The following is a 24,646-nucleotide window of genomic DNA, read 5'->3' on the forward strand; positions in this document are numbered from 1 at the left end:
TGTATGTATGTATGTATGTATGTATGTATGTATGTATGTATGCATGTATGTATGTATGTATCTATGTATGTATGTATGTATGTATGTATGTATGTATGTATGTATGTATGTATGTATGTATGTATGTATGTATGTATGTACGTACGTACGTACGTACGTATGTATGTATGTATTTACTTATTTAGCAGCATTGTTTTACCCCCAAGGAACCAAAATGTGCATTCCCAAAGTTAACCTTTCTTAACTTTACATGAGTTTTTTTCATTTATAATAATACACAGTTAACTATTTTGGAAGGGATATTACATTAAAAATGCTCCACTAAAGGCCCACCAGCAAATTAATTCACAGTAGACTCGATATAGTGACTGAGTCAAGATTACAGCGAAGAGGACCGGAGGTACTCGCGTGGGTCCGAATGTGTGCGCGTTCACGTCATTTCCAAACGCACGTTCATGTGAACGTAACGAATGCGTCACTCGCGCGCCGTTTCACTGTTGATGCGCTTACCTAGCCTAAAATCTACGGATAAATGTTTCGATTTCAGGTGAGTGTTTTACCTCGAATTTTAAAACGTTTCGGAAAACAGTTGACATTTCAAAAAGCAACACCAGTTTGGAGGTGAGTTACGTTTAGAATCTTCTTCATTGGAGGCCTACGAAGCAGCCCATAGCCTGCCGTAATGAGCTGCAGGAGAAAGAGCGACGCGGCACTGTTTGCCTGCAGACCGCGGAGGCTCACATCATCTTTACCCCTAAATCATACGGTTACCCCACCTCTGTGTGTCATTGTTGTCCCTAATGGTTGCCGAAACTGCACGTAGTCGGTTACGTTTAAGAATGAAATTCTAGGTCGTGTGTGATGCAAGCTAACGTCAGAATTAGCTTGATTTTTGCTAAGGGGTTGACCTGTTTGTTACTCACTCTTGACAGAGAATCCAACAGAATGCGTTGATTCTCACGGTCTTTGATGTTTGTACATCGTGCTCATGCAATCGGGAGGCATTGACGTATTGGTGAAACATTTGACACACACTCTGGACGTGACTTTTGATGCTACGTTTTACACACGGAGATCGAGCTCAGTCATTTTAAGCCCAATTTTCTAATCAATAGTTCTCTCAATATAGTCTTATTATTGATAATTTGTGTGTTGACCTCAATACACATGGCTGCTTTCATGTTGAAATAAATAAGTATCCCACATTTCCATCCTGAACTTTAAGTTAGCTTAATGCTACCCAGCAGAGAACTGTAGCTAGCTAATAAATTGATAAAAGTGGCTAAACTACACAAAAGCTACTTCAGCTGGGTGGAGCCTTGAATAGAAAAGCATACATTTTTGTCATTGTGCTTTTCTGTTATAAATAAATATGTGCATCTTGGAATAATTATGCTTTCTCGTGGCACTGTATGTCTAATGCAATGACAACATTGTGTTATTAACAGCTTAACATGATTTTAAATATATTGCAATTACAGACAATTAGCAAAATTTGCAATTATGGTCGTTGTTCTAATAAATATAATGCTTAAAAAACATGAAATATATTAAAAAATAGACCAAATCAGTTTTGTTTTGGAGACAAAATAAAAATGCACTGTTGAGTAACACCTTAAAGTTATACTTTTCAGCTTCATCTGTCTTCTCATTTTCCAGAAATACTTTTCAGCTTCATCTGTCTTATTTTCCACTTCTGGTCAAAATTCCTTACACAGATACACAAGCGTACAGTTTAAATCTCTTGCTGCCAAAATCGTGTTGCTGTGTAGTGATTAGGGCTGTAGTCAACCCCCAAAAGTCTTGGTCAACTTTCAGTCGTCCAAATCTTCAACCGTCCGATTGTTCATTGGGGAGGGAAAAAACGGCCATTATCTATTAACGGGCCTCATATCCTGAGCTATAAACTCAACAATTGCATTTGTGTTGTCGTCTCTTTATTTTTAGGTAGGAGGCTTCATATACAGCCTCGTGTGAGTGGGACTGCAGCACCCTGTAGTCAATGCTAATCTGGCACAGGGATGCACCTAAATTTAAACAATGATAATAATGTCCCTGGCATCTTTACCAACTAAAAAGGGACAAGGCACCTCTCGCTGTTCATTCAAAAAGGAAACTGTGGGTAATTCTGCTCGAACAAAATTAATTAGTGTCCATGCATTCGTCCACCGGTGTCTGTGCGATGCACAACCTCCATATTGAGATATTTTTCTAAAAGTATAACATCCAACCATTTTACACGAAATTTTCAGTTTCAAACGTCTTTTCAAAATCTAATTGCAATTTCTTCATATTTTATCTTATTTTATATTCCAGTCCCTGGATGAAGACTGTACGTTGGAGGAAGAAGATGACGGACTAGTAGAAGAAGATGAAGATGAAATTGACCAGTTTAATGATGACACCTTTGGGGCTGGGGCTATAGGTTAGTTATGCTGTGTTGTACATCAGTTGCTGAAAATGTCCCATACTTTCCGGATTATCTACCACTACATTTTTTTCAATGCTTTGGTCCTTGCAGCTTCAAATGTGATCATAATTTTTTACCGACTAACTACCCTTGTGAATAAAAGCGGTTAAAAAAACGGATGGATGGATGGCTTCATGCCATCGATCGATTCACACAAAGTCTTTTCATATCCGACCAGTGAAATTGGCAAACACATCACAGTTCGACTGTCCAATTCCACCCTCTTCATATCAGCTTAGTTGCGTTGGAGGCGTTGATGATGAAATATTTTACCAAAATTGGCCACATGCAAACATCATCACTTGTACATTGGGGACAGTGTCTCTAGATTGGCAGACGGTGAGCTTTGTTCCAACTACAGACTAATCACACTCCTCAGCCTACACGGTTTATTTAGGGGTGCTGGAGAGGAGGGTCTGTCGGAAGGTCGAATCTCAGATTCAGGAGGAGCTTTTGTCCTGGCCGTGGAACAGTGAACCAGCTCTACACCTTCAGCAGGATCCCCGAGGGGGCATGGGAGTTCGCCCAACCAGTCTACATGTGTTTCGTGGACTTGGTCCGCATTTCCAGCAGTAAGTTTGGATTTGTTTCTGGTAAGGGCTGAACTCCATCAAGGCTCCCCGTTGTCACCGATTATGTTCATAACTTTTATGAACAGAATAGCAAGGCGCATACGAGGTGTTGAGGGGGTTTTGTTTGGCGACCTCAGGATCACATTTTGGCATTTATCAGATGATACGGTGCTGTTGGCTTCTCAAAGCTGGAGCAGGAGATCGGCAGGCGGATCGCTGCAGCGTCTGGTGTGATGCTGTACGGGTTGTAAATGAAAGAACGACGAAATCGGTTTCTTCCGCAGGGTGTGCGGGCTTTCCCTTAGAGATAGGGTGAAAAGCGCAGTCATCTTGGAGGGACTCAGAGTCTCACCGCTGCTCCTCCATACTGAGAGGCGCCAGATGAGCTGGCCTCTGAATAGGATGCCTTCTGGGTGCCTCCCTGGTGAGGTTTAGTGCAGGAGACCCCAGGGATGACCCAGGACACGCTGGAGAAATTATGTCTCTCAGATGGCCTGGGAATGCCTTGGGATCACCTGGGGTGAGCTGGACTAACTGACCAAGTGTTCTTTGTTGTCTGTAAATTATGGTAATATTTACAAATAAAAATGATTTTTTGCAAAAGGAGTGTCTGTGAACAAACAACTAATTTGACTTCTTTCTTCTTCCAGATGATGATTGGCAAGAGGAACATAAACGCCTTGCTGAGCTTGATGAACTCGGAGAGGGGCTTGGAATTGGAGTGAGCGTGAAAAATGAATCAAATTCAGGAGCAGCTGAGGAGGATTCATCGTCCACCCATGTCACATCTGCAGCAGGCCATTTTCCCTATCACTCACCCTTCTCTTTACCCCAACACTCCTTTTCCTCTGGTATACACCAACCAGGTTAGTGATAACAAAGGAAACATATGCACTCAAATGGTCAAAAAGAAAACCTCTGTAGAAATAAGCGCACACCTTAATCTGTTAATTTAAACAAAATCTCAAATTGATCTATTAATCTTATTTTTAAATGTAAAGTTTGAAGACATTAATCAACAAATATAACTTGTTGAACCCTGAAATAGATTGTATTATAATTGACCATAAAGGAGACAAATTATGGGTATTTAATTTTTTTTAATTGCTTTTTCATCTCTGGAGTGCTTGCTCACCCGTGAAGTCTGAAATAATTGTAACTTTCGTAAGATGCCTATTTCTGAAAGTCATTGTGAATTTAGCTTTCTTTCAAATTTCTTTTCAAGTTTTCCTTCAAATTCGTTTGCCAATGTGTCTGCAACATGGATCACATAGTCGCACACTAAGGCGTGCAAGGCGTGCTTTAACTGCAGCCTTTCAGCTTTAATTTTAGAGTAGTTACATCTGAATCAGGTGAACAGTGTAGGAATTGGAGCAATTTATATATATGTTTGGCTCACACTTTTAAGGAATCAAAAATAATAGGACCAACTACCAAAAGTAAATCAGACTTGGACTTTTCAATACTTGCTTGGAAATCCTTCGCAATCAATTACAGCTTGAAATCTGGGTATAGACATAACCAAATACGGAATGTTCTCTGACATCCTGCTTATTGTTGATGCATTTTTTACTTTAAAGGGACACAGAAGTGAAGATAGTTAATTTTTCACTAACTAACTTTTCACTTTTCTTTTTTTATCAGGAAAATGAAAAAAGTTAGCATTTATTTTACCCATTCATTGGGCCACGCACCCTCCCCTCCATGTCTTGGTTGATGAAATGAGCAGCCTCTCTGCAGCTGACGTGCCTTGTCAAGCCTGTCTATATCCAATTTTGAGAGGCTTAATGTAAGCTGAATTGTTCATATGTTTTTATATATTCAATTGGAATTGAATTTGAAACAAGTCAAATGAACCCTTACCAATTTCTCAGAACGCGTTGTATTTGCGTATGTTGGTGACTGGTGAAAGGAAATAGACAGGCGTGACGGTGCACTTCAGCTGCAGAGAGGCAGCTCATTTCTCTTAAATCAGCCATGGAGAGGCTAATCCTTTTAAAATGTTGAAGTAGTCATAAGTAGAAATGTTTGTCAATTTTGGTGCCAATCCATAGCTGTTTTTGGACATTTAAGCGATAGTCTGTACAATGATTTCCAACGGGGAAATTGTGATCGCTTCCTTCTGTGACGTAGTCAGCCTATGTCAAATCAAGCAGATTCTGCACAGAAAAGTGGACATCACTAAGTCCACGCCACTCTGCTCCAAAATACCGTTAAATCTCTTCTGATTTTTTTCTCTCCAGCGGAGAATTGCGATACTGACATAATTTTTAATACAGTCAAGTGCCAATGTTGGATCGCTTTACCCTCCCTTAAAACTACATTTAAAAACAAAACTCAAAATGAAATAAAAGCTAATTAAAAATCGGAAACTATATTAAACCTAGCAGCTATGAAGACTGAAGTGACTTCCGGAGGAAGTCAACTGCACTGGAGTATGTTTGGAGCTCTCAGAGTACAGGGGACCGAATGCACACACCATGTCATTTTTGCTTCACTTCACAATTTGCTTCTTTGAGTTGGTCTGTCACATGCAATCTCAACAAAATACATTTAGGTTTGTGATTGTGAGGTCACAAATGTGATGAAGTTCAAGAGATATGAATATTTTTTGAAGCACCGTGTGTGAGCAATAGGTTGGACCCAAACCCTGCATATTTTTGTTGCCATTTGCTACCAGATGTGGAAGATGGAAGAAGGGAAGGTCACTTGGCTGAGTCATTGGCAAGACTTGTCCTGGAAGCTGACCCTGCTATTGCTGGAGTCGGAGCAGCAGAGAGGCCTGTTTTTATCAAAAACCAAAGGTTGGGCCATGACTTGAGGCCCGGGGTTCTGCACCAACCTTCCCCCATTTCACATTCACCTCAACCCCACCAACAGCCCCATCAGAATCAACAGCCTCCTGGGTCCTCCACCTCAGGTGAGAAGTACCGTAATTGCCGGACTATAAACCGCACCGGATTATAAGCCGCACCAGCTAAAATTCAGGGATATTTCAGTTTTTTTCTTACATAAGCCTCACCGGACTATAAGCCGCACGTGCACACGAGTTTTTTACAAAGAAAGACAGTACATAGAAAGCCTTTTTAACGTTTTAATAACATACTTGAACATGTCTTTCTAAACATTGCCTGTGACGCAGCAGTAGTACCGCAGCAACGCGGAAGTGTGCACGCAAGTTATTAGCAAAGAAAGACTGGACACAAAGTTTTTTTTAAAGCTTTAATAACATACCTTAACATTTCTTTCCAAACACTGCCTGTGACGCGGCAGTAATACCGCAGCAACACGGAAGTAACACAGCAAAGTCCCTGAGACGCGGCGGTAACACAGCAGCAACACAGCAGCAACACGGTAGCACAGCACTAACAGGGCTGGTTAAAAAAAAAAACATACCAGTAAAAGTAAAAAAAGAGCCGACTTCATCTTCCTCCTGTGCACTGAAACCATCGAAGTCTTCCTCCTTAGTGTCCGATTGGAATAGCGTTAGATATCCTTCGCCTCACACTTTCTCAGTCTTTCTTTCGTCGTCGGTTTTATGCATTTCTTCGAGTGTGAAGAGGGTCTGTTCATGCTAATCTTATTCATGCACGAAGCGCTAAATTACGTTAAACTAGCGAGCGACACGTATAGCTTAAAAGCGGCATCATATGCATTTCTTTTGTCCCCCATAATGACGGTTTGTGTATAAAAGCTTCCTGTCTTTGTGTGAATGCGGGTGTGTGAATGATGCGCGAGACGATCAAAACACAAACTGGCACGTCTTCTTCAGCGCATTATCTCTTCTTCGTCTGTCTCGCTTTTGCTTCCTGCTAGAGCATCCCCTGGAGACCGGAGGCCGTAAAAATCCATAAGTACGCTCCAGAGTAGGCACAAGATAATGTCAGCAACATCGACTGCCTTTGGCTTAAAAGCGGCATCATATGCATTTCTTTTGTCCCCCATGATGACGGTTTGTGTATAAAGGCTTCCTTTCAGTAATGTCCGTCTTGATCGCGTTCTGCGTGATGCGCGAAATGTAAACACAAACTAGCACGTCTTCTTCGGCGCATTATCTCTTCTTCGCCTGTCTCGCTCTTGCTTCCTGCTAGAGCGCCCCCTGGAGGCCGGAGGCCGTAAAAATCCATAGGTACGCCGCGCCGCCGTTTAAGGTTCAAAGTAACCTTCTGAATAAAATGCATTAAAAGTTCACATTCATTACAACTTGTTTTTGGTGAGCAAAATGTCAGAAGAATTTAATTTAAATGCTGATTGATTGGATTTTAATACAATGCAGATGGTCCAAACAGCGCCACTGCTTTGTGTAATCTCTGAGTGACATGGCAGAGTAAGAGAAAGGGTTTAGAGCATGGGTGTCAAACTCAAGGCCAGATACGGCCCGCCACATCATTCTATGTGGCCTGTGAAAACATATTGTGCATCAAATTCGTGTGTCATTACTAGAATTGCAAATTGTCTTCACTTTTAACAATATCTTTTTTTTAAATATTTGACCAGTTTTTACTCATCTGATTTGAAAACGAGTTATTTGTCACTTTTTTTTGTAGCTTTTACTGTATATAATAATGTTAAAAGTAAAAGTGATCAAGTCATCACAAAAATCACGAAAAAAATCTTGTATAAGCCGCACCTGACTATAAACCGCAGGGTCCAAAATTTTGGAAAAAAGTTGCGCCTTATAGTCCGGAAATTACGGTAAAAACAATCATACAAGTGTGTTCTCTCAACACCATTGTCACACATGACAATTGAATGTATGGAACGTGGTACGATGTTAGTCTTGTAAAATGTAGTTTCATTCTATGACCTGCTTGACTGAAATATTTTCTTGCACCACTCCAGGCCATCCTCCACCAATGCTCACCTACCAACAGCAGCAACATTTACTTCGTTCTGCACCAGGTTCCATTGGCCAGGTTAGTTTTCAATCGTACTCATTATTGGGCAAATTGTTGTGGCTCAGTGAAGATCTCCACTTACTTGCCGAATATGGAACAGTGAGTCACCTGGATGCATGAGTGTGTGACTAAGCAAAAAAAACATGTTTTATTTGGGTAACATACTGCCAGAACATTACTTAAAATGATTGCTTCAGCTTCAACTCTACATCACACTTTTCTGCAAACTTTGGCTGGTCTGTGACACTCGGGTGCAAATTATGTTTATTAAAATTACATCTAAAATTGTCATTTGCCAATTGTCAAAAGATACAAGACGAAATTGAGGAGTAGTAGTAGTCATGAATTACTGCCAGTGGCCAGCGTCATAGCATGCTAAAGAAAATGACTAATGTACCAAATGTTTGCCAACCGTCAAAAGAAAAAAAATGGAAGCAGATGAAAGAATAGTAGTCAAGGCAACAAATGGAGTAGTGTTCAGAGTAATAGTAGTGCTATGTAACTACAAAGATTAATCCAGGTTTTGAGTGTTTTTTATTGTTACAAGGTACTAGTAGATTCTCACAAATCCAATAAGACCATTCACAATATGTACTCTCGTAAGGCTGTGAAATTGCACTATAAGTAAGGAAAAGTAGAAAACGGATGCTCACAAGAAGAGTAGTCTATGACACATATGTCAGAGTTACGGCCCGCGGGCCAGATCCGGCCCGTGAATTGATTATCTATGGCCCCCTGGATGATATTGAATTACTATTAGAACCGGCCTGTAGGCCACAGCCGCCCGCTGGTGTTTTGCACGCACCAACACTACATTTCCCACAATGCAACGGTAGCCCGTGATGTCCCTGCAGCTCGCACAAGCGGCTTCATTATTCATCAGTAGTCAGAGCAGAGTTCAACTTTCTGATACCTCCCTCCTCAAAAATGGCTAAACGTAAGGTGGACGCTGAGAACAGGGGGTTTCAGGCCAGGTGGGAGGCAGAGTACATGTTTACGGAGGTAAGAGGCAAACCTGTGTGTCTTCTGTGTGGAGAAAATGCGGCTGTAATGAAAGAATTAAATTTAAGAAGGCACTATCAAACGTCTAAGAAACACACAGACCAAGACAAGAATATGGAATATGAACAAAAGCTACAGAAGGTGGAAGAATTAAAACGAGGCCTTAAGTCCAGACAGGCTATGTTCACGTATGCTAAATCACAAAGCGAGGCTGCTGCCAAGGCTAGCTTTATTGTGGCAAAAGAGATCGCCAAATCAGCCCGGCCCTTTGCAGAAGGAGAGTTGATCAAAAACGGGTTTTGAGCCTCAGAGCCTAACCCCGAACATTGATGAACTTGTACAAACAATGAGACACCTCTAAGTATCAGGCTCAGCCTCAGACAAGTGAGCATCACAGAACAGTAACGTATTTTCCGTTTTTTTAATTCGGTTACATTTTTACATTTGTTTCTACAAGACTTGATTGTTTTGTCTGTGTGCCGTAAATTTTTGAATTTTATTTATTTATATTTATTTTTCAGTTGAATGGACCAAGGGAAAATTGCAGATAAGAGCCATGAGAAAGAATACAACTGATTTGATTATTTTTTTATTTTACGATTTGAAAGCAATGATCGGTAGATCATAGAGCAGCACAATAATACATTTTCAGTTTATAATGCATGCACTTTTACTTATGCATTTATGTTGATATTAAGAAACACATTTTGTTTTTAAAACAATTGAATTTTTTGCTGCTTGGCTGTTGAAAATGTTTTCCCTTGAAATTACTGACAGAGCCATAACAAAATATTGCCATATTCATTTAATCATTAAATAATGTACACTGTGTTAGGTCTTAGTTCAAAAGGCTATGTGCAATCATTCCGATATATTTTAATAAACATTGAACCAGTCCGGCCCTCGGCTTGTAGCAAATTTGTTTTTTTGGCCCTCGGTGTGTTTGACTTTGACATCCCTGGTCTACGTATGACATTCAGTCAATTTGACGATTTTGTGATTCAGGTGTCTTTTAAAAGATGGAACCAGCATCCGGTGAACGTGCTTTGGGACGATCAAGACATTGTTCAGAAGAACAGTTAAAAGGGTTTGGTTAAAAAGATGATGGGAGAGGGAAAAACCTATACACAGGTGCAACTCTCAATTTTGACTATACCATTTAGTCAAGAGGCTTCGTTATATCAGACAAGGCAGACTTATTTAGGGGTATCTTTCGGCTTGCCTCTCTCGCCAAACAATCTATCGAGGCAAACACACCACTCTGTTTTTGCCAGCATCAGATCTGGAGACGTTTGTGTGTGACTGTCACTAACCACCGTATTGGCCCAAATATAAGACGACCCTGATTATAAGACGACCCCCTCTTTTTCCAGACTAAGTTTTAAAAAAGATTTTTTGAACACAATCTAATTTTTAGACAGAAAATAATTACAGTACATCTGAAGCAAATTATTATAATAATATATTCGAGAGAAAAAGCATGTTATTTTGCCTCATTCAAATCATACCAAAACTGTCTATCACATCTTAATATATGAACATTTAAATATGTAAACTAAAGTGCAATCACATTTGTAAACTAGAAAATGCAATTTCTGGAGAAATTGCGTGTGAAGGCGAAGACTTTGAATCACTTCTTGGGGAATGATGCCGAATGATGTTGAAATGAGTCGAATTACTTGAGAAATGTGGACAATAGAAGTGTAAAACGAAATTTTGGAGAATTTGTGGTGAAAATTTGTAATTTTTGGTAAGTGGGAAGTTGTGTAATACAAAGGAAAATGAACAGTTGAAAGTTTGAACGGGTTGAATCGGTTGAAAAATGTAGAATTTAGAGTTGAAAAATGAAATTTTGGAGAATTTGGTTGAATTTCAAATTTGAAAGTTTGGAATATTTGGTAAGTGGGAAGTTGTGGAATAGGTAGGCAAAAGATGAACAGTTGAAAATTGGAATGGGTTGAATCGGTTGAAAAATGTAGAAATTAGCGTAGAAAAACGAAATTTGAGAGAATTTGGTTGAATTTCAAATTTGGAATTTTTGGTAAGTGGGAAGTTGTGGAATAGGTAGGCAAAAGATGAACAGTTGAAAGTTGGAATGGGTTGAATCGGTAGAAAAATGTAGAAATTAGAGTAGAAAAATGAAATTTTGGAGAATTTGGTTGAATTTCAAATTTGGAATTTTTGGAAAGTGGGAAGTTGTGGAATAGGTAGGCAAAAAATGAATAGTTGAAAGTTGGACTGGGTTGAATCGGTTGAAAAATGTAGAAATTAGAGTAGAAAAAGGAAATTTTGGAGAATTTGGTTGAATTTCAAATTTGAAAATTTGGAATTTTTTGTAAGTGGGAAGTTGTGGAATAGGTAGAAAAAAGATGAGCAGTTGAAAGTTGGAATGGGTTGAATCGGTTGAAAAACGTAGAAGATAGCATAGAAAAATGAAATTTTGGAGAATTTGGTTGAATTTCAAATTTGAAAATTTGGAATTTTTGGTAGGTGAGAAGTTGTGGAATAGGTAGGCAAAACATGAACAGTTGAAAGATGGAATGGGTTGAATCAGTTGTAAAATGTAGAAATTAGAGGTGAAAAATGAAATTTTGTCGAAATTTTAAACGTGAAAACGTGAAATTCTTGAATTTGGCAATTTTAGGAATGTCGAGAATCTTTCCGAATGTGATTCGAATGTGCTGAATGATGTGAATTTCAAGTTGGAACGACGTAAGTGTGAAATGTCGAATGTGCCATTAAGAATGAATGGGGAAAAATTTGTCGGAATTTTGCGAAAACGGAAAATTTTCGGAACGAGAAAAAGGGAAGCGCTCATGTCGTGAATATTTGGAATACGTCAAAAATGGAACAGAGTGAATCGGATGAATTATGTGGAAGAAGAAGCGGGACAAAAAAGTGTGGAGAATAAAATAGAAGAAGAACAATAGATAATGGTGTAGAATAACGTGTGAAGGCCATCGCCTTCACACAATGAATGGCTTCTGGTTTTTGAAATGTAAATAAACCAATCTACTGTGATAAAACAACAAAATTACAATAACTGCATTAACCATCAAAGTGAAGTCTAACTGTAACTGTAGTCTTGAAACAATTCTGAATAAGGAAAAACATTGTAATAAAATAATGCAAACTGGTTTAAACTTGAGAGTAGCTGAGATCTGTCATGTCAGAACATTACTCCTCACAAACATCCTCTGCCTAGCTGTGCTCAATGTCACTGTCCTCACATTTTCTGTTATCTTTTCTCTTATCTTCTCTTTTCTTTCTTACCGCTATTTTTTATTTTTCTTCTTCGTGCTACCGCTATTTTTCTTTTTCTTCTTCGTGACGGGTTCGCTTTGGCCTGGGGAGTTAAAGGGCTAGGGACATCCCTTTTTTTTTTTTTTTCAATTAGAATGGAATTTGATAGAATGTATAAAGTGAACACATTTGCCGCATTGGAAATTAAAAATGGACACCGATTACTAAAAATAAAGCTGAAATGAAATGCCAGTTTATCGATCGGGTCCCGCACAAAGCCAAACTGGCGGCGCCATTACTGTGACGTCACAAGTTGTACATCTGGATGTCAACAAACCCAAACAACATGGCAGATGATAGCGACAGCTCCGTTTCTAGCGGCAATATTAGCATCATTTTATCCGATTCAGAAACCTCTTTTGACGCAGAATATGATGAATCTAGCAGTTCACTTGGGCTGAGCTGAGCACATTTTCTGAATTGTGCCCCTCCCGTCACTCTGGTTAGGTTGGCATAGTAAAAAGTGCTCTTGGGGGCTTTAGAGTGCCGAGTTGATCTCGGCACATGAAGACATGACCACCTGCAACGTTTGGTTTAGGTTTTATAAGCATTTTTAATTTTATTGCTTAAATCGCATTTTCTCGACGAGCTGAGCACGTTTTCTGAATTGTGCCCCTCCCGTCACGCTTCGACATACTTTTCAAAGTCAAAGTCTCAAAGTCTCCTTTATTGTCAATTCCTCTGCATGTCAAGACACACAAAGAGATCGAAATTACGTTTCTCACTATCCCAGGGTGACAAGACAGAGTTCACAACGCACATACAAGTAAACAACACAGGAAAATTAAAACAAGAAGATAAACAATAAGAGTGATAGCACGCTAGCCGCTCCCGATGCACAGCAGAGTCCGGAAAGATGACAGTCAACCAGGCCACTGTGAACACGAGCACACAGCAGGCACGCACTGTCCGGTTCGTGGATCCTATCAGGTGAACTCAACCCATCTTGTCGTCCCGCGAACGAACGTACGCCAGGATAATGGAAGGCACGGCTAGGCGAGCTGGGTTGGCCGCAAACCTGGCCCGACGTCTCCGCGGTGGCCCCTCTTCTCTTTTTGTTTACATTCACTGAAGCTAAACGCGTACAACTTGAGACGTCATGAGACGTCACTTCCGGCTGGCGGCTCGGTGCAGTCAAACTCGTCTGTGCGGCAAATTTGAATTATATTTTTCAGAGCAACAGCTTCCTTTTCGTTGTTTCGAGCGTCAATTTATATTTATAAGCTCATAAGCTAACTAAAACCGATTTATACATATACCGGTGTCTCTAGCCCTTTAAGTTCAGCATTCGCTTTAAAGATATCTGCTGCCATCTGTCGTTGTGAATGGGTGTAATGTGTAGACCCCGAATGTAAGACGACCCCCATTTTTTCAGTCTTATTTCAATGCAAAAAAATACCGTCTTATATTCGGGCCAATACGGTACACTGCTTAGGAAAAAAACAACCCAAAACGTAATGGTGTGTTGTCTAAAAATAAGCTATTACTGTTCTATTTTGTAACACATATATGTACACATTTGGATTATTGTGTGGCTTTGTAGTACCCTTTAAATGTTCAGAAAATAAATTAAACTCATCTTGTCAAGCAATACCAGATCAGCTCAAAATCACATCATTGGCCCCAATAATCAAGACATCCTTATTTCAAAATTAGGTTGCTAACACCGCCATCAAATTATGAATATACCAATACATTGCTCTTCTGTCATTTTAAACTTTATTTAAAACTTGTTTTACCTTGCTACACACGGTTTAAAGCTCAAGAGCAGAAAACAATACATAACTACCAGGTCAACCATGTGAGTCTTTAATATACAGTATACAAATATTTCCTTGCAGCAGCTTGTTTTTGCTTAAGCTGTCTATATGGTGATGGTCATGTTTTTTTTTTTTTTTTAATATTTATTCATTTCCCCCTCATCGCCCTAAGATGAACTCACGCAATATCTGGGAGAACAGTATGGGGTTTGGACCAGTCAGTGTTAGCCCTGGATTAGTTACACACATGGAGGTGAGTAATTTTTTTCCCCACTTCTTTTAATTATTATTATACAGATTTTAGAAGACAGATTTTTGACCACTAAGAATTTTGTGTATCGGATGGAATTGAAAATATCTGAAGCCATGTTACAATGTTGGAATCTTTTTTTAAATTTTTTATTTTTTTATTATTATTTTAGATTTTACTTCTTTATCAACAGCAAAGAGAAATGAATGTAGGCCCTTACTTTTGGTGTATGGTTAAGAAACACTAACGGGGTGCCATTGGAACATTGGAGACATTCCTATGGAAGAACCATTGTAGGAAAAAGCTTGAACGCTCTGATACAAAATGTAAATTTTAATTGTTCGTTTAAAAAATTCCTTTCAAAAGGAGGGGTGTCAAACGTAGAGCCCGCAGCCAAAACCAGTCCGTCCAGTGGTCTATTCAACCCCTTGTGGAGGATTTTGGCAAAGTAGAACACATTAACTGCAAATTTCAGATTTGCAACATAATGATAATTAATGTGATTTTCTATTTAGTATGTATTTTATTTACACTAAAACATTGGGACAATTTGGAGTAGTTATTGACTTCATTTACATGCAATCAAAATTTTGGTGAAAATCTAAATTCTGGTTTTGGAAACATTCGGTGTAACCTGTTAACATGCGCGAGTTACTCTCACATTTGAATATCCCGATTTAATATCTACGTGGCCTTTCGAAACCTGAATACTGCCAATATACAGTATCTCACAAAAGTGAGTACACCCCTCATTTCTGCAATGTTTTAATTATATCTTGTCATTGGACAACACTGAAGAAATTACACTTTGAGCCAATAGTCACTGTAGAGCTTGGATAGCAAAGTAAATTTATTGTCAGTGCCTCCCCAGTCATGAACCTCACCGCATATATATATATATATATATATATATATATATATATATATATATATATATATATATATATACGTGTGTGTGTGTGTGTATGTATATATACATGTATATATACATACACACACATACATACGTACATACTCACTACATCGCGGCTCGTTTATCGCGGTTTCACTATATCGCAGATTTTTTTCAAAATTAAAAAAATATTTAAAAGTCAAAATAAAACTTCTAAATTGAGCAGCCAGCAGAAGGCAAGGAGTGCCCACACAATTGCAGTGCGTACAATTGTACCTTTTTTTTAAAAAATTATTATAATAAGTTCTAAAATCATATTTACAGTGTTGTACCTTGTTATAGAAAAATTATTATAATAATAGAGTTCTAAAAACATATTTACAGTATGTACACTTGTACCTTGTTATGAAAAATGTATACAGCAGAACCTCGGTTTTCGAACGTCCCAGTTCTCGAACAAATCGGAGTTCGAACGAAAAATTCAAGATTTTTTTGCTTCCGATGTCGAAGAAAAATTCGGAGGTCGAACCTCACGAGATGAGCCGAGAGGTCCCGAGAGGACCCGAGAAAACCCGACTGCGCGGCCCGGATGCTGACGGACTCCGTTCATTGTTATTGTATTTTCGTTACTTTGAGGATTGTCAAGCAAGTGGGAGCAGTAAAGCTGCTGATGGTGAAAGGAGGAAAGTAGTGCGCAAAATTGTTGAGTTTAAGAAAGAATTAATAGCAAAATATGAGTCTGGTGTGCGTGTGTCCGAGTTAGCTAAGGAGTTTTTCATGGCAAAATCAACGATAAGCACCATCCTAAAACACAAAGACGCTCTTCAAGCAAGTGATGTTGCTAAAGGATCGACTGTGCTTAGCAAACAAAGGCCACAAGTATTGGAAGAAGTGGAGAAACTGTTGCTAATTTTCATAAACGAGCAACAGTTAGCGGGGGATCGTGTTAGCGAGGACGGCATTTGTGGCAAAGCGAGACATCTCTTTGATGATCTTAAAAAAGGCGTTTTTTTTTTTTTTAGTCTTGGAACGGATTAATTTTTTTTCCATTATTTGTAATGGGAAAAATAGATTTAGAATTCTAACAAATCACTTCTTGATCTCGTTCTGTCTCTCCTTTGTGTCAATTACATGGCATTATTTGCCTGGCGGATAGGACATGCGATCAACACACCACTCTTCTCTCCAGTGACCATGTCACATATCCCTCCATCCACCAAAGCAGTGCCACACAACAGCGGTCCACAGCCTTTTTACGAGTATATAAAAGTGATCAAGTCATCACAAAAATCACGAAAAATCCATAGATACGCCGCACCGGACGACAAGCCGCAGGGTTCAAAACTTGAACAAAAAGTAGCGGTTTATAGTCCGGAAATTACGGTAATCTGGCACATTTTTTATGTGTTATGAGATTAATCACATTGTTGTTTTAATACCCCATGCTTGTTTTTGGATGGCTCTTCAGGATAGTCCATTAATGTCAATAATAAAAGAGGTGGGACTTCCAAAATGTCCATCTCAGGGGAGGAACGATGGACGGGATCTGTCAGAAAGGGTTCCACCTCCACGCTCCTCTTCTCCTGTGATTGGCTCTCCTCCAGTCCGGGCAGTGCCCATTGGAACTCCGCCGAAGCAACCAATAAGTCACGCCTTAAATCATCAGGTACAAAGCAGATCACAGCTTCCAGGGATACATTTCTTATTTTTCTTGCTTGTTTGATTTTCTTTGCAGACGATTTTGTTTGAGAAACAGACAAGACTACATGTATGAGCTAACTAAAACCTTTATTTACATAAATTGGCTAAGTCATGTCAGAATTCAGATGTTACAGGTGCAACGAATAAAAAAACTCACAGTTCAGACCGAATCACGGATTTGAGTCACAATTCTCACAGTTTTTCAGATCAGCAAAAATATATTTGAAGAAAAAAAGGGAAGAGGATGAAAGTGCTACTGTGGATCAAAAACGTTGAACGCGTAGTCATGTCAACGCTTAACAGGTGCTTTTCAAGCTTGATGGCCAAAAAATTGTGAATTAAAAGCATAGGAGAAGCTAAGGCACTCTAGCAGAGGAATTTATTGCCAACGTTTCAGCTGTCTTAATTAGGGCTAATTGAAGCATCACTGCATATTTAAAACAAAAAGCAGTCATGTGATGTTATCTCGTGATTAATAAGTCACAATTTTGCTCAAATTATTCGGCAGTAAGTCTTATTTCACCCACTGTTTTTTCCCCTACTAATTCTTGATTTGGTCATGTGCTACAATGCTGACCTTTGACCTTCACTAGTGTAAAAATAGAGAATAAGTGCCGTCTCCACATTTAGATCAATACAAGTGTGGTTCAATAAGAATAGCAACAACAAAAAATAACGCAGATTACTGGCAACTGTTTTAGAACAGTTAACATAACAAAAGAAAAATAGATGCATGTCAATGGTCAGCGAACAGGCCCGTGAGCTATTGAAGTGGTCCTTAGGGGGCTCCGGGCGCCACATTTGGTGATACCTGACTTGCATGATCCACGAGAGTTTTCAAATTCCTCTGCTCTCTGGACTGCTAATGTTTCCTTCACGTTAACAGATTTTTTTTCACCAACCATGTGCTGGCCAAACCCTGATTGGTGGTCCGTTACAGATCACCGATCAAGACGTTCCGTTGCACCACTATTAGCTATTCGGTTTTATCCACACTAAAACTGTTTTCTTCTTTTGTTTGTTTCTGTGTTTGTGTGTATGAAGATTCATCATCCTACAGTTCATGTGAGAGCCCCAATCCAGCACAGATACCCTCCTTTCCCTGAACGTTTGTCACCCAACACTCTGCTCAATTTTGCCGTGAGTTTTTTCCCTACCTTCTTCGATGGGTATCAATGCCACATTGCTTTTGTATTACATCATCTAATTTTACCTCTTGCATCAGTGTGAGTCACTTTATTTCAAGTATCTTTCGATACGGTCAATCATTGATGTCATTTTCAGTTGACAGTATATGGCAAAATGGCCACCTTCTGAGATAGATAAAATTGGATAGATTTTGCTATTTAATTCATATTACACAACTGCAATATTGATGACAGAGATGAAGATTTTCTTCCGATTGGCAGATTTCCAATTTTTTCAGACCAAAAATAACCACTTTCGACGTAAGTGCAAACCTATTGAGAAATTTTCAGGGGAGAAACGGTAAAGCAACTGATTGATCCTTATTTTACCAATTTGATAAATAATCCCAACATAATTGGTTTTCAAATTCAATCTGATAACACACAGTACAGGCCAAAAGCTTCATTCGATGCTCATTCAATGCATTATTTCAGGACTATTTACATGTAGATTCTGACTGAAGGCATCAAAACCTTGAATAACTCATGCAGATGTGCATACTTAACAACTCAACGAGCTTTAAGAGGTTGTCACCTGAAATTTTCACCTCACAGTGTGCCTGATCAGGGTTAATTAATGGAATTTCTTGCTTCATCAATTGGGTTGGGAGCATCAGTTTTTTGTGCAGAAGTACACAGCCGATCAAGTTCAAGTTCAAGTTCAAGTTTACTTTATTGTCAAAAATCCTATGTAACAGGGTTACCACAGAAGTTTGAAATTGCGTTTGACCAGTCTCCAATGTGCAGATTAACTAAAAACATTTAAATAAGACATTGACATAAATCTCTTTCTTTCTCACACACACATACACACAACACACACACACACACACACAGCTAACTTTCTCATACTGAATTTACAATTTCTTTCTCTGACATATTCATTCACAACATAAACATAGACAATGCACACTTACACATTGCAGTCATTCAAACACTAACATGCTGATAAACATGTGCAGTACTATACAATAAAATACTCTCTCTCACATTCACACACACGCACACACACACACACACGGTGTGTAATAAGAGTATTGACAATACAGACCCACACACACACACATACATACACAGCAGCAGAAGTACAATCAGTGGTCATAGAAGTAAAGTGAAAAAGTGTATAACTGTATATAAGGTGCAAGAGTAAAGTGCCAAGTGGCATGGTGACTTTGGAATGTTCAAGTGGTTTTCCTCAGTGTGTTCATGAGTCTGATGGCTTGAGGAAAGAAGCTGTTACTCAGTCTGCTTGTGCGGGACCGCAGGTTGCGGTACCGCTTCCCTGATGGTAGAAGGGAGAACAGTCTGTGTGCAGGATGAGTAGTGTCTTTGATGATGTTCATTGCCCTCTTGGTACAGTGTGAAGTGTACAGTTCCTGAATGGCTGGAAGGGGTGACCTGATGATCTTTTCTGCTGTCCTCACCACCCTCTGCAGCGCCTTTTTGTCTGCAGCTAGGCAGCTGCCATGCCAAACAGAGACGCTGCTGGTCAGGATGCTCTCAATAGCACCTCTGTAGAAGGTGGTGAGAGCAGAGGTGGGGAGGTCGGCTCTTCTCATCCGTCTCAGGAAGTGGAGTCGTGTCTGCGCCTTCTTGACCAGCGCAGTGATGTTGGTAGTCCATGAGAGTTCATCAGTGATGTGCACTCCCAGGAACTTTGTGCTTTTCACAGACTCTACTGCGTGGGAGGAGTTCGGTGAGGCCATGGAGAATGACTTTCGGACGGCTTCGAGGAAATTCTGGTCCACCATCCGGCGTCTCAGGAGGGGGAAGCAGTGCAACGTCAACACTGTTTACAGTGGGGATGGCGTGCTGCTGACCTCGACTCGGGACGTCGTGAGTCGGTGGGGAGAATACTTCGAAGACCTCCTCAATTCCACCTACACGCCTTCCATTGAGGAAGCAGGGCCTAGAGACTCTGAGGCGGATTCTCCAATCTCTGGGGTCGAAGTTACTGAGGTAGTTAAAAAACTCCTCGGTGGCAAGGCCCCGGGGGTGGATGAGATCCGCCCGGAGTTCTTAAAGGCTCTGGATGTTGTGGGGCTGTCATGGCTGACACGCCTCTACAACGTTGCGTGGACATCGGGGACAGTGCCTCTGGATTGGCAGACTGGGGTGGTGGTTCCCCTCTTTAAGAAGGGGGACCGGAGGGTGTGTTCCAATTACAGGGGAATCACACTCCTCAGCCTCCCTGGTAAGGTCTATTCAGGGGTGCTGGAGAGGAGGGTCCGTCGGGAGGTCGAACCTCGGATTCAGGAGGAGCAGTGTGGCTTTCGTCCTGGCCGTGGAACAGTGGACCAGCTCTACACCCTCGGCAGGATCCTCGAGGGTGCATGGGAGTTTGCCCAACCAGTCCACATGTGTTTTGTGGACTTGGAGAAGGCGTTCGACCGTGTCCCTCGGGAGGTTCTGTGGAGGGTGCTTCGGGAGTACGGGGTGCCGAGCCAACTGATAAGGGCGGTTCGGTCCCTGTATCACCGATGCCAGAGTCTGGTCCGCATTTCCGGCAGTAAGTCGGATTCGTTCCCAGTGAGGGTTGGACTCCGCCAAGGCTGCCCTTTATCACCGATTCTGTTCATAATATTTATGGACAGAATTTCTAGGCGCAGCCGAGGCGTTGAGGGGGTCCGGTTTGGGGACCTCAGCATCGCGTCTCTGCTTTTTGCAGATGACGTGGTGCTGTTGGCTTCTTCAGGCCGTGATCTCCAGCTCTCGCTGGAACGGTTCGCAGCCGAGTGTGAAGCGGTCGGGATGAGGGTCAGCACCTCCAAATCTGAGTCCATGGTCCTCGATCGGAAAAGGGTGGAATGCCCTCTCCGGATCGGGGATGAGATCCTGCCCCAAGTGGAGGAGTTCAAGTATCTTGGAGTCTTGTTCACGAGTGAGGGGAGGATGGAGCGTGAGATCGACAGGCGGATCGGTGCAGCGTCGGCAGTAATGCGGACCCTGTACCGGTCCGTTGTGGTGAAGAGAGAGCTGAGCCAAAAGGCAAAGCTCTCAATTTACCGGTCGATTTACGCTCCTACCCTCACCTATGGTCACGAGCTATGGGTCGTGACCGAAAGAACGAGATCTCGGATACAAGCGGCCGAAATGAGTTTTCTCCGCAGGATGTCCGGGCTCTCCCTTAGAGATAGGGTGAGAAGCTCGGTCATCCGGGAGAGACTCGGAGTAGAGTCGCTACTCCTCCACGTTGAGAGGAGCCAGATGAGGTGGCTCGGGCATCTTATCAGGATGCCTCCTGGACGCCTCCCTGGGGAGGTGTTCCGGGCATGTCCCACCGGTAGGAGACCCCGGGGACGACCCAGGACGCGCTGGAGAGACTATGTCTCTCAGCTGGCCTGGGAACGCCTTGGGATCCCCCGGGATGAGCTGGATGAAGTGGCTGGGGAGAGGGAAGTCTGGGAGTCCCTCCTGAAGCTGTTGCCCCCGCGACCCGACCCCGGATAAGCGGAAGAAGATGGATGGATGGATGGATGGATGGATGGACAGACTCTACTGCACTGCCGTTGATGATGAGTGGGATGTGTGTTGGTTGTTTCTTTCTGAAGTCCACAGTGATTTCTTTTGTTTTGTTTACATTGAGAAGCAGGTTGTTCCTATCACACCAGGTGATGAGTTGCTGTACCTCCTCTCTGTATGCTGAGTCATCGTTGTCTTTGATGAGGCCCACCACTGTTGTGTCATCTGCAAATTTGATGATGTGATTCGTTTCAAATCTGGCAGAGCAGTCGTGGGTCATCAGCGTGAACAGCAGGGGGGATAGCACACATCCTTGCGGCACCCCGGTGTTTATGACGGTGGTCGCTGAGGAGTTGTTTCCGACTCTGACTGTCTGCGGTCTGTTCGTTAGAAAGTCCAGCAGCCAGTTGCACAGTGGAGTGCTGACGCCTATTGTACTCAGCTTATTCACCAGATGTTGGGGGATGACTGTGTTGAACGCAGAGCTGAAGTCAATGAACAGCATCCGCGCGTGACTGTTTTTGTTCTCCAGATGAGCCAGGCAGAGGTGGAGTGCTGTTGCTATGGCGTCATCAGTGGAGCGCTTGGGGCGGTAGGCAAATTGGTATGGGTCCAGAGTAGTGGGGAGGGTGGATGTTAAGTGGGCCTTCACCAGTCTCTCAAAGCACTTCATCATGATGGAAGTGAGTGCTATGGGTCTGTAGTCATTCAGTGATGATGCTGGTGACTTCTTGGGTAGTGGTACGATGGTGGTAGCTTTGAAAATTGCTGGTATGATGGCTTGGTTCAGAGAGGTGTTGTAGATGTCTGTGAGGACGTCAGTGAGTGAGTCTGCACAGTCTCTGAGCACGCGCCCGGGTATGTTGTCTGGACCTGCAGCTTTCCTGGGGTTCACCTTGAGTAGGGTCCTCTTCACGTCCGCTGGGTCCAGTTGAAGTGTTGTGCTGTCTGGGTGTACTGGGGTTTTTGTGGGTGTTGTGGTGGTGTTTTCTTCAAACCGGCTGAAGAAGGTGTTGAGAGAGTTGAGGAAGTCTATGTTGTCCTCACACGGTGGGGGGGATGGTTTGTAGTCTGTGACTGACTGGATGCCTTGCCACAGGCGTCTTGGGTCTTTTGTGTCAGTGAAGTGTGAGTTGATTTTTTGACCATATGCACGCTTGGCTACTCTCACGCCCCGGTGCAAGTTGGCCCTAGCAGTCTTGAGGGCCTCCTTGTCCCCAGACTTGAAAGCAGCGTTGCGTGCCCTCAGGAGCTCACGTACCTCCCTGGTGAACCAGGGTTTTTCATTTGCTCTCACTGTAATGTCTTTGGTGACGGTTACATCTTCCATGCACTTCGTTATGTATCCAGTTACAGAGTCTGTGTATTCGGTGAGGTTGACGTCCTGGTTGGTGGTGGCCGCCTCCCTGAAGACAGACCAGTCTGTGCGTTCAAAACAGTCCTGTAGAGCTGCTGTGGAGCCCTCTGGCCAGGCCCTGATCTGCTTCACAGTTGGTTTGCTTCTCGTCAACAGAGGTCTGTAGGCTGGAATTAGCATAACAGAGAGATGGTCTGATGAACCCAGGTGGGGGTGGGGAACCGCTCTGAAGGCCTGTCTGATGTTTGTGTAGACCTGGTCAAGTGTGTTTTCTCCCCTTGTTGCAAAGTTCACACACTTGTGGAAGTGTGGCATTACTGTTTTCAATTTGGCCTGGTTGAAATCGCCAGCGATTATGCAGACCAAGTCCGGGTGTGTGTTCTGTAGTGTACTCACGGACTTGTACAGTATGGAGAGTGCGTCCTTTGTGTTAGCGCTGGGGGGGACGTAAACAGCTGTGATGTTGACGGTATTGAATTCACGCGGTAGGTAGAATGGACGGCAGTTGAGGGTTAAAAACTCAATGTTCTCTGAGCAGTGACTTGTAGTAACGACAGCGTTTGTACACCAGTTGTTGTTAATGTAAATGCACACACCACCTCCTCGAGATTTACCCGTGCTGGCGTGGTTTCTGTCCGCGCGGAAAGTTGTAAACCCATCCAGTTTAATGGCGCTGTCCGGAACGTTGTTGTGAAGCCACGTCTCTGTGAGGATGACCGCGTTGCATTCTCTCACCTTTCGTTCTGTAGTTAAGTCCAGCTTGAGATAGTCCATTTTATTTTCCAACGACCGCACGTTTGAAAGGAGAATAGATGGAAGTGCTGTTTTGTGAGGGTTTCTCTTCAGTCGGTGTGTGATGCCGGCTCGGGAACCTCGCCTTCTCCTCCGGCGTGTGCTCAGACTCCACCGCCGCTTCAGCTGCTTCCAGTGTCGGCTGGTGGGGGAGGGGGAGCCCGCTGCCTCGGAGGTTCCTTTGTCTCGGGACATTATTCCAAGACCGCGAAGAGTTTCGCGATCCATGGCAAAGTTAACTCCGGATATATCCTTTGTGCAGTTGTTGCTTCTAAGTCCCAATAGTGTACTTCTGTCGTATGCGATTCTTGGAGACGATTTGGACGGTACATTTAACACAAAACACACATTTTTATCGGGAGCCGGCTTGGCCGCAGCCTCACAGGGCGCCGCCATCTTGTTGCTTGTTGCGATCGACAGCCCTATTGGACAACTATTGAAATTCAAATTATGGCAAAACCAATCAGCTAACTAAACAAATATAAGTAGCCGTCATTACTTAAAGAAATGAAGATCAGTCGGAGAACTGCAAAAACTTTAAATGTGTCCCCATGTAGAGTCACAAAAACTATCAAGCGTGACAATGAAACTGAAACAGATAAGGACCAACCTAGTGAAGGAAGACCAAGAGTCACCTTGGCTTCACCTGAGTCACCAGCCTTAGAAATTGAAAGTTAACCGCAGCTTTAATCATAGACCAGATGAATGCCATGCAGAGTTCTAGTGGCAGACCCATTTCTAGAACAACTGTTAAAAGGAGACTGATTGAATCTGACCTTCATGGTCAAGTAGCCCCTACTTGACCATGAGAGAGGCAACAAGTAGAAGAGATTCCTGCGACAGATGACCTGGCCTCCAACATTCACTGGACCTGAACCCCAATCAGATGGTTTGGGGTGAGCTGGACCACAGAGTGGAAGCAAAGGGCCCAACAAGTGCTCAGCACCATTGGGAACGTCTTCAAGACTTTTGAAAAAACATTTCAAGTGACTACCTTTTG

At 42.1% G+C, this 24,646-nt stretch overlaps 1 protein-coding gene across 5 annotated transcripts in view; it reads left to right on the plus strand.

The window, feature by feature from the left end:
* Positions 1 to 387: 387 nt before the first annotated feature.
* The window catches only part of patl1 (PAT1 homolog 1, processing body mRNA decay factor), a 69,418-nt gene continuing 45,159 nt past the window's right edge, over positions 388 to 24,646 (plus strand). For 4 of the 5 annotated variants that reach the window (XR_007481581.1, XR_007481582.1, XM_049721521.1 and 1 more), the window contains exons 1-8: positions 388 to 547; positions 2,317 to 2,425; positions 3,693 to 3,908; positions 5,723 to 5,962; positions 7,885 to 7,958; positions 14,178 to 14,258; positions 16,616 to 16,813; positions 17,893 to 17,988. Coding sequence is in view for 3 of the 5 variants with exons in the window: in XM_049721521.1 (XP_049577478.1) it covers positions 533 to 547; positions 2,317 to 2,425; positions 3,693 to 3,908; positions 5,723 to 5,962; positions 7,885 to 7,958; positions 14,178 to 14,258; positions 16,616 to 16,813; positions 17,893 to 17,988 (1,029 nt within the window). In the remaining 2 variants the exon portion in view is untranslated. The remainder of the gene's footprint in view (positions 548 to 2,316; positions 2,426 to 3,692; positions 3,909 to 5,722; positions 5,963 to 7,884; positions 7,959 to 14,177; positions 14,259 to 16,615; positions 16,814 to 17,892; positions 17,989 to 24,646) is intronic. The other variant, XM_049721522.1, reaches the window with a different exon arrangement.

This window comes from Syngnathus scovelli, chromosome 5 (genome assembly GCF_024217435.2).
Source record: "Syngnathus scovelli strain Florida chromosome 5, RoL_Ssco_1.2, whole genome shotgun sequence".
NCBI classification, from domain to species: domain Eukaryota; kingdom Metazoa; phylum Chordata; class Actinopteri; order Syngnathiformes; family Syngnathidae; genus Syngnathus; species Syngnathus scovelli.